Here is a 10,217-nt window from a genome sequence, read left to right as displayed (position 1 = left end):
AGAGGGCTAAGCTTACAAGACATGTCCATCCTTTTGGTCAACAAGCACACGTGTTACCCTTCACCAAACTCTGGAATGTAAGGCTAAGCAAGGCTGAAGGCCCGGATAAGTGCCGGCAACTGCGCACGTGTGTTTGACACTCTCTCCCATCCCACACGTGACACGTCTCCAAGGAATTAGACCGGTCGTATTTTTGGGCCCAGCCCCAAAGTTAGGCAGCTCCCAATGATAATGACCCTTCCATCCTGCCCCAAAACTCCTTGTCCCCTTTTGTCTTTTTTTTTTTTTTTCCTTAAATTTCAAAGTCATCCAAACCAAACAATCTAACCATGTCTGGTTGACAAGCGTTAAACAAAAACGCTTGGGTGATGGATGAATGGTCAAAATCAGTGGGAAGTAACTCATGCCTCAACGGGACCAAAAGGAATAGGATGAGCTCTTGGTCTGTCCTTTCGAACAAAAAGGGTAGAATTTCCTTTACTTTCTCCTTACCCAAAGCCTAAAAGGACAATTTGAATAGAGTGCTACTCGGTTGCTGTGAGGCTTCAATGTTCAATGGAATCAAGCAAAAAGAGAAAAGCGTATCGGCTTTACAACCCCGCCATGTTTCATTCTTGATTAAGCTTATTTATTTCACTCTTTGCAAGCCAAAAAGGGTTTCATTAACTTGGGTCTCTCACTATTCCCAAACGGGTGTTGATTCGAGTAGAAAACACAAAAGTTACACATCAAACTCAAGATATCGCTATTTGAGCATCGTTCCAAATGGCAATAACGTAGAAAGGAGCATGTTAAACAAAGGGAAAGATGTCAAAAATTACATATAAAACTACTTATACATATATATATATATATATATATATATATATATATATATACTGTGAGTACAAGAAGTTCCATGAAAAAGGAGGGGACCAAAATGTCAAAACGTGAACATAATTCCAAGTCCTTTTCTTCAAACTTTGGTTGGAGAATCTTCAGCGGAAAACTCTTATGTTTTCAGACGCATAGTCAAGCAGGCATCTTTCCCTGCTTACTGCTTCCGACTGTCAAACAATCACCACCAATTTCTAATTAGAGCATGGAAAAACAAACAACAGAACTAGTAATTAATAACCATTAATCATTAGTTTTTCATAATAAACCAACACTCACGGCTAAGCGCAGATAGTTCGGAGCTCTTCAACACGCGCAGCCTCTTCACTGTTGATACAAACATGCTGCAAATCCAAATCAAAATCAAGATTACAAATATATAAACAAACTAGTTTCTGTCGTATTTTGGTGATACATGCATAAACAAAGAATATGTCCCACGCTAAAGAAAAACCGAATGATAGTCAAGATATTAGGAATCTAATGCTGTTTTTCAAGATTAAAAAAAAAAAAACTAAAGGACAAAAATACAAGAAAAGGGTATTCAGCTACAGGCTCAACCAGTAGCCGTGGGAATATAATATGGTATAGTATTATCTCAAAGTGCATCAGAGCCACAGTGATAAGATGCTTACTGCCACGGGACATCCCCAACAAGCATCCTGTCTCCTTCGTTATCCTCATAAACAAGTGTATATTCCCCACTTCCGTCCAATACGCCTGTAATCACTTTCTCTTCCTCCTGCTTGCTCACTATTCCACCAGCACAGGAATCTCTTTGAGCTACATAGAGAAGCAAAAGACAAACAGATAAGATAAAACCATATCTGTCAATTAGGATCATATTAACATAAGCTAGGAGTTTAATTGCAATAAGAACAAGCAAATGAATCCAAAACTTGGCCCTTGAAATTCGCAATTTGAAATAAGATTTACTCCATAATGCTTCCCTCCCCCACTTCCATCACCTAAACAGTTGAAAACTAACACTGATGTGAACTGATTGGCCATATAATAAACAGATGCAATAAAAAAATTTCTAATACACTGAACAAATGGCGGGGCTGTCAAACACAAGACGTGTTGATGACGTAGACACATTAATCTATGAATGAAACAAACTTCCCTTATGGACATGACTATCAAATCAAATTTAGCTAAACCATGTCAAAATGATTGCCAAGGCTTAATTACAATTTTATTGCTTTACCCCAGTTATATATTAATTCAATTGAAACTAATAGTACCATAAATCTACCTGCAAGGAGGCCTCTGAAGAGTTCATCAACAGCAGTTGACAGTTTTTCATAGCTGTCATAGGCTCTGAGATCCACTTTCCTTCCGATGGGAACTCCATCCATGTTGATTTTCACAAATAGGCCTTTACCAGTAGGTTCAGTTGCTGCTTTTTCATTAGCAACCTTGTGAGGGACCACACTTGGTGATTCAGAAGCTAGTTTTGAAGAGCTGCTGCTTGCAAGATTTTTCCTAAAAGAGCGAATTGGAGGCCAACCCACAACTGGACCAGGGGCAGTTCTGTTTTCCGAGATCATAACCACAGTATTAGACAAGAAAAAGATCAAAATTAATTCAAGTTAAGGTTAAATAGTAGAGATCAATATGTAGAATGCCTATTGAGTCTTAGAGAGGGAACACATCAACCTAAAAAATCATTTAAAAAGAAAAAAATAGAAAGGCCATGCTAAATAGTACTAATAGAAAAACATAAGGGATAGGATCAATACAATAGTAGCATGGGAACAGATAATATTAGTAAATCTTACACCTAAAAAGAAAGATAAGGGATTAAGCATTTGCTACCAGAGCAGGCTAAGAGCTCTTCATGAATTAACAAATCAGTAAATCACGAAGAAATAAAAAACAAATTTTTAAAACATCCGCAGGAGAAAAGTAAATTTTGCCCAGAACTTCAAAGCATACGAGTAAATATGAAAGATAAATTGCGAGCCAGATAACATGAGAAACAGAGAGAAATGAAACAACTAACAAGCATGCATGGACCGCACGACATCAAGTAAGGTAAACTTGAGACTTGTGAGTGAATATCCTCCGTCAAAAAAATATTTAAAAAAGTAAAAATTTATTAGAGAGAGAGAAAGGAAAGGGGGGGGGGGGGGGGGGGTGGTAAAAAGCTGGAGCACCTTTTCTGAGAACTGTTGGGAGGCACAGATGTATTTGCAGGAGGCAGTGAGAATGCTGTTTTCTCTGCATTATGCAAATCTACCGCTTTAGTGCAACAGGGCTGTGACGATTCCTTTGCTATAACAGGCAAGGTCTGTGGGGCTGTTGATGAGAACTGAAGAAATGAAGGAGGCTTTGTCTGCTGTTGATGGTTATGCTGCTGGGTATTTGCCCATGGAGAGGATAAAACAGACCCAACCGGGTGGTCCTCTGGAGTTGGAAATGTATGCGTCTGTTTTGCATTGCTGTTCATTGAAGGGAAGTACCCGAGTGAGAGCAAAGACTCATCTCTTTCTTTGTTGTTGCTTTTGGTGGCGTCTATTTTGATGGACCAGTTATCTTCACCTGGGGGTCCAAGCCTCAGTTCCAGCTTCTTCTCCTCTGAGGATCCATGCCTTCTCTCATCTTCTCTCTTCATATGCCACCGTCGTTGTTGAGGAATCAAATCAAGAAGTTGAGGGCATGCTTCAACATTCTTCGAGCAACCGCTCTCCATCTCCTTAACCGGATGGAATAGATACCCTGCTAACCCAAAAAGATCACCTTTTTCTCTGTAAATTTGAGGACCAAGAACTGAAAAAATAAAAAAGTGTTACTGGTTAGAAGCTTTTAAGTATCAGAAAACAAACTAGAGAACAAATGAAAAAGACATAAAATAAAACCATGCAAATGGATAAACATGTATGACTAATGAAATCCAAAGATAGAAACTCGCCACATACCTTAAAAGGAATCACTCAACCAGAGCTCAAAACAATGAAGACCCACATCTAGAAATCCGCAAACTTTCTGGCTATGAAAAACCCCGTAAGGAAGAAGTGATAGAACTCTCAAAATGTTAGCTACCAACGCAAAGAGGTGGTCCAGCTTTAGAGAGTCTCAACCATTAAATTCCCTAAAACCAACTCCTTTAAACTGAAAAAGCCTCACCAAAAAACGCAATATAAAAAACACTCCTTTAAAATAGAAACCCCACCAAGAGAAGGGAAACCCCGAAAAGAACAAAGTGTTTTTAACAACTCAAAGGGCAAAAGTATAGAGAGAGCTATGATAAGAGGGTGGGTTCTTATCTAGCTTTTCCTTTGGTTTTTTGCACGCTTAGTGGGTTCTTCTTGCTTTCCCTTTCTCTTTCTATTTCTTGTCTAGGACTTGATATAGGAAGGCGATTTTTTAGATGTGGAGAATAAAGAGGGGAGCATAAAAAGAGAAAAGAGATGAAAAAACCAGGAGAGATTCCCTTTTACTCAAGCCCCCAAAAACAGGAAACATGAATTAGAACATAACTCACGCAACCAGAGCTCCCTAAATAACGTTAGGTTGTTCAGTTCAGGAAGCAAAGCGTGCTGTTGCTGACCTCCTAAAGATACTCCTGTAAACACTTTCCTTTCCTCTCTCTTATCTCTACAAGTGTACACAGCTGCACTCACAAACAAACTTTAGCCTCATTAGTCATTAGCACAATGCCCTAAACATCCGGCCTTTATTAGAGTCTTGTCCTAGGGAGATAATGCTACTAGTAAAAGGTAAAGAAACCAACAAAATAACACCCATACATACGCTTAAAATGGAAGCCACTTGTGACAAATTAAGTTCATTTTCTTACTTTAAAGCTCATTTAGTTACAAACTCAAGAAAATGATGTACTTACTTTATGCTTTTATTAGAGGACTAGGGGACCTTACAATCAAAGTTTTAGTTAGCTAACAAAGACAAATCATGTTCACTTTTTCCTTAGAAAGTTCACTACTAGTATTAGAGAGAGTTAATTTAATGAAGACCCTTATTAGTTAATTGCATGTTAACTAAGTTGAATTGGTTAAAAGATAGACTTTAGGCTTAATTCAAAACTGGAGTTGCTTTTGAGGAGGTCAAGAAAATGATGGATGGGATGTGATTTGTTGCTAGCTAGTATTTTAACTTTATTTCTTTCTTTTTTCTTTACAAGAGGAAAAAGAAAGAAAGAGAAAAACAGAGGATTTTGCATGATCCATTGATTTGCAGGGGGCTTGGTGCATTAAAAACATGCAGATCCCATGATCTTGTCTGGTCTCTCTCCCTCCTCAGTTTCTCTTACCACCGTCCACATATCCCCATATGGGGTTTTAAGAAAGAAATGGCAAGGATTACACAAAAATATTGACCAATAAGAGAAGAACCGTTTGATTCTAGCTTAATATTACTCTAGCTATCTTGAGATTTGTGTAGGGACACAAACAGAATCTGACACAATTCTTGAGCTAAAACTCTGATCATAGCCAGGCTTAAAGGAGGCACTCTTGTGTTGCTTTTTGCATTTGGGATTTTCATTTTTCCCCAAAAAAAAGTCTGTCCGTACAATGGTTAACCCATTCTTAAATAATCGTGACCAAAAAACTCGTCCTCATCGCCAAGTTGCCAAGCATTCTTAGCGGCTCACCAAACCAACCAAACTTTTACTGCATGACTATAATGTCCTTGCGTGTTATATTTAAAGACGACATTTTTTCGCACTAGCATTAATTTTTTTCAAAAAATAAAGTAAACTTAAGAAAATGAAAGAAAGAAAATACTACCTTTTTTTTATTTTGCACAAGTAATTAAAATATTTATCAGATAGCATAACAACTTATAAAATACTTGATAAATCAATCATTGGGTATATTTAGATTGACTATCCTTATAGATGATTTATTTGTTTTATAAATGTATTTTTTTATTATCCATGTTTTTTCCTTTTATGTTGTATTCATTTATTTAATGTCCTTGCTTGTTAAATTTAGAACAGTTTTTGTAAATATATTCAAATAAAATAATTGAAAAGAAAGAAATTGCAAACTTTCTTCTTTGCACAAGCAATTGTAATATTTGTAAATATTAGAAGAACTTATGAAATACTTCTTAAATCAATCATGGGGATACCTAGATTGACTATTTTGCAATTCAATATGAGAAATGGTTTTGTATTTAATGTACTTTTTTATTGTCCATTTTTTCCCTTTTATGTAATTAAAATTCTATTTTAATAGATATCACGTCTTTTCACAAGTCATAAGTAGAAAATTTGAAATTGAAACTTAAAATCAATAAATCATTGAATATGTATTGTTTCAAAAGAAAAAACAATAATGCTTAATCAAGAATTTACAAATAGTGAAGAATTATGTTAAAGTGTTAAATATTGAATTTTTTTTACTTATATATGGGGAGTTGTGGACAATAAATGTCCTTTTTCTTAATAAATAATAATAAAAAAGGTATACAAGTGAAAATGACATTTAATGTAAGTAGCGTAATCAAACAAAGAGAAATTCACTTAAATATACTATTTTTGAGATAAAATTTCTTTCTCTATTATTATATAAAACAAAATTTTCATTGTTTTTCTCACAAGCCGCAATTTTGAATACTGCAAGTGGTCGGTGTGAAAAATTGATATCTTTGGTTCATAAGACAAATTGAGTTTTTGATAATATTCTTCAATCTCTTCTAATTTAAAAATTAAAATTATATTTCTTAACAAAAATTATAAAACATGTAATTATTTTTTATAAACATGAACTTGAAGAGCATGTAAATTAATTAATTAATTAAAATAATTTCAAAATGCAATTTTCTTTTATTATTTGAAACTAACATAAAGCATCAAAAAAGTTAACCAATATTTGGAAAAGGGTAATGTGGTCATTAAAATAAAAGACAAATGATTTTTGTCACCTAAGAACATAACTCGGCGACTTTATCTTTTACTATAAAGAGACAACCTTAACCCCAGCAGACTGCTACATCGGTTAAACCAACCAAAGCACGTGGTTCGGTTAAACCTCGAACATGTGAGTAGGGGCGGGTTGAACCCTGGTCGGATACTGGTCTGGGCTTGGGCACTGGGAAACGAAACCTAACGTGGAATTTAGAGGGGTTTTCAAAAAGGGCAAGGGGGGACTAACGTTAGATTGGAGTGACACTTGTCAGATGAATAAAGTATCATTTCTTGGGGCCCACCGAGTCACTGTCCCTCCACTCTTGCAACCATAGGGAGAGGGGCTCTTGATGCTTTTGGCCTCCGACCACCCAACATTTTCGACATTTAACGGCTCATCCTCTTTGCTAGTCGGCGGTGTTATTACGTACAGCCCCATAATATAAGTATTTTTTAATAAAACTTTTTTATCAGAAATTAGTGTTGGGAAACTCAAAACATACTTGAAGACAGAACGCGTTAAACGAGTATCGTAAGCTCTCTTTTTTTTTTTAAATTACGGAATTTACAAAACTGATCTTAATTCGAAAAAAATCATTTGATTCATCCTAGATTTAATTTGATTTGAAAAAAAAAATCAATAATTTGAATTTGAATTTATCTTATTTTAAATTTAAAATCAACAATTTGAACTCAAAATAATTTAAACTTGTGAATTAAATAATTTGAGTATTTACTCTAGACAATTAGAATTTGAAATAATTCAAATACAAAGTCATCCGAATATAAAATGATCCAAACTCAAAATTATTCGAACATCTAAATTTTATTTTATTTTAATTTAAAAAATCAACAATTTAAGTTTGAAATAATTTAAACTTAAATGACAATAATTTAATTCAAATAGTCTAAATGTCTAATCCATATAGTGTGATTTTGAAATAATCTAAATACAAAATTATTTGTACATAAAAATGATCCAAACCTGAAACTATTCGAACATAAAATAATCCAAATCTAAAATTAAAAAAAAAACTTGTAGGCGATGTACTTAATTCTATATTTTACTTTCATTGGCAATGGTCCATTATTAGCAATATTTACTTCCTTTATGTTTTTTCTTTCAAACTGTAGAATGCTATGCTCATGGGTCAGTCACACAACCTTGACAGGTGTTAATCATTTACCATACAAAAAGGGTGTTTTGGTAAGTTAATTATTTCCAATCAAGTTATAAAAGTCGATAAAATTGTTACAGAAACAAAAGTGAGAAGGTAACTGCCCAGGGAGGCGCGTGACGGGGGAATCTGGAATTTTAGCTTTTATTTTGTTTGTTGCAATCAGGTAGTACACTATTAAATGTTCCCACCATTATCAAACGCACGATATGACCGTGCATTACCAATATATTTCATGATCTGTGCACAATCTTCAACAGAAAGATCCCATTCAAGCCGCAGATTAAAGATCAGCAGCTGTTGATTCCACAATCAACGGTGATGATGAAGGGTACAGTGTTTAAACAAGGAAACAGCTCGTGAAGTAAACGTCATGTCAAAAAGAGTTGAGCTTTTTTGATGAGAGAGAGAGAGGATTTGGTCAGTGGTGGTAATGATAGTTTGTCCAATAAAATTAATTGGAAATTAGATAAGGCGCACTAAAGGTGCCAGTCTAATCATGGACTCTGTTTGATGGGGCAATCCTGACCGTCTGATTAAGGATGCTAATTTTCTGGCCATGATTTGTGATAGGAGCTGGGACCAAGCCAGCAAGGCAAGTGGGCATCAAGATTTCTTCTTTTTCTTTTCTTTATTATCTTTTGGTTTGGTTTGGATGGCTGGCAAAATTTAAGTTTGATTGGTGATGATTTTTGGTCGGAGTATCGGTGATAATCTCTCAATAATGTTAAGGTTGAATGACACCATTTTTATTGAATATGGTATTTGTTGCTTAATTTGTTAGATTGAACATCTTATCTTACACCATCCGATTTTATTCAAAAAATATTACTATATTTTCATTCTCTATATCATTTCTCTTCAACAGTTGTTGATAAATCTGTATTGCAATCTACATTTTCAATTCAAAAATATATATTTTTTATATAAAAAAATTTATTTATAAATTTAAAATCAAGTTCAGTAACATGTACATTAATAATATGCTTGTATGTTGTGAGTTGTGAAAAGTAGGAACATAATCCAAAAAAGAAAATAAAATTATTTTTAGAAATTTAGTCAAAAAGATAAAAAATCTAGGGTGTACGTTGGTGAAGGAAGCCTAGTCAAGCAAGCATGTCTATAACTTGTAGATTTCTCTTTTTGACACAAAATGATTAATGTGTGTACTTAGGAAACAAGAAAAGATAGGTGTAAGCGTATACATATGTTCTCATATTAATTTGGGAATCAATAATTGATACAGATCTTAAAGCTTATTAAGCATTAGTTGATACAATCTCTTTTTTTTTCCCCCTAATTTCACTCTCAAATCTTTTCCCCTTCTCTCTTTCACATAGTTTCTCCTTTAATTTTTTTCTTCTATAATTGAATTTCTATATAGTAGGGTGTATACTAACAATTGTGAGTTGTGAAAAGTTGGAACACATAGAAAAACAAACATAAACTTTCTTTGGGAAAAATTTAGTCAAAATGTTAAATCTATGAAGGAAACACGTTTATAACCTTTTTCCTTCTCTTATATCTTATTGACAAAAATGGCTTAAGTGTGTAACAAGGAAACAGAGAAAAAAAAAAAAGATAGGTACAGCAGAAAATAGATTTTTCTCTCAAATAAACTTGGAAATGATTGATAGGTTTCTTGAACCATAATGAGAGAAAGTAACCATTTTAATTAAGAAAAGAAAATTCGAATTATATTTTTTAAATAAAAAAATCATATATCAATTAATGAATCAAAAACTCGAATGTAAAATAATTATTTTTTTTTCATATGTGCCAATATATGTTGAATGTCTAAATTTTCATAAAAAAAAAAAAAAACAAATCCTTAGCCTCTCAATTGCACATATCTTTGCGAATTATATAGAGTAAAATTCATGAATGAATCTCCTTTTGTGTTTTGGTTTTGATGGTAGGTTTTTTTTTTTTTTTACATTTGTTGGACCTGTGCTGTCTTGTTAACGCTGCTAAGCATTTGTTTTATTAATAATATCTTGCGCTATTTTTTTAAAAAAAAAAAGTTATGAAAGAAGCTCCCTAATTAAATGTGGCTTATATCATAGTCAGAAATACATTTTGTTTTCCCTCACCAGAAAAGCTAAGTTGTGCCATGAAAGATTTTACTAAAAAAGAGTACTATCACAGATAGAATTCAATGACAAAATTTGTCCTATCCATCAATAATTCCACTACAGATGAACATCCCATGTGCCCCATAATTGAAAATATATATATATATATATATATATATATATATATATATATATATATATATATATATA

At 33.7% G+C, this 10,217-nt stretch overlaps 1 protein-coding gene across 2 annotated transcripts; it reads right to left on the bottom strand.

Annotated features, from left to right (window-relative positions):
- Positions 645–4,497, bottom strand: LOC18596026 (auxin-responsive protein IAA26). Of its 2 annotated transcripts, XM_007024257.2 has the most exons (6): positions 3,801–4,483; positions 3,039–3,651; positions 2,135–2,412; positions 1,512–1,659; positions 1,156–1,220; positions 645–1,046 (listed from the first exon to the last, which is right to left on the bottom strand). In XM_007024257.2, the coding sequence occupies exons 2-6, from the start codon at positions 3,572–3,574 to the stop codon at positions 1,012–1,014; spliced, it is 1,062 nt and encodes a 353-aa protein (XP_007024319.1). In that variant the 5' UTR covers positions 3,575–3,651; positions 3,801–4,483; the 3' UTR covers positions 645–1,011. The 2 variants fall into 2 exon arrangements, with proteins under 2 accessions (XP_007024319.1, XP_017979223.1); XM_018123734.1 differs by lacking the exons at positions 645–1,046; positions 1,156–1,220; positions 1,512–1,659 and adding an exon at positions 1,682–1,844 and having other exon boundaries at positions 3,801–4,497.

This window comes from Theobroma cacao, chromosome 6 (assembly GCF_000208745.1).
Source record: "Theobroma cacao cultivar B97-61/B2 chromosome 6, Criollo_cocoa_genome_V2, whole genome shotgun sequence".
NCBI classification, from domain to species: domain Eukaryota; kingdom Viridiplantae; phylum Streptophyta; class Magnoliopsida; order Malvales; family Malvaceae; genus Theobroma; species Theobroma cacao.
This window is presented reverse-complemented; position numbering and strand designations above follow the sequence as displayed.

What these genes read in the sequence shown, in the direction of transcription:
- LOC18596026 (XM_007024257.2), bottom strand. Translation starts at nt 3,574, where the DNA reads ATGGAGAGCGGTTGCTCGAAGAATGTTGAAGCATGCCCTCAACTTCTT. An exon ending in GTTGGGGATGTCCCGTGGCA is followed by an intron (nt 1,221 to 1,511) that starts GTAAGCATCTTA and finishes TTGGATTTGCAG; the next exon opens with CATGTTTGTATCAACAGTGA. An exon ending in CGAACTATCTGCGCTTAGCC is followed by an intron (nt 1,047 to 1,155) that starts GTGAGTGTTGGT and finishes ATTGTTTGACAG; the next exon opens with TCGGAAGCAGTAAGCAGGGA.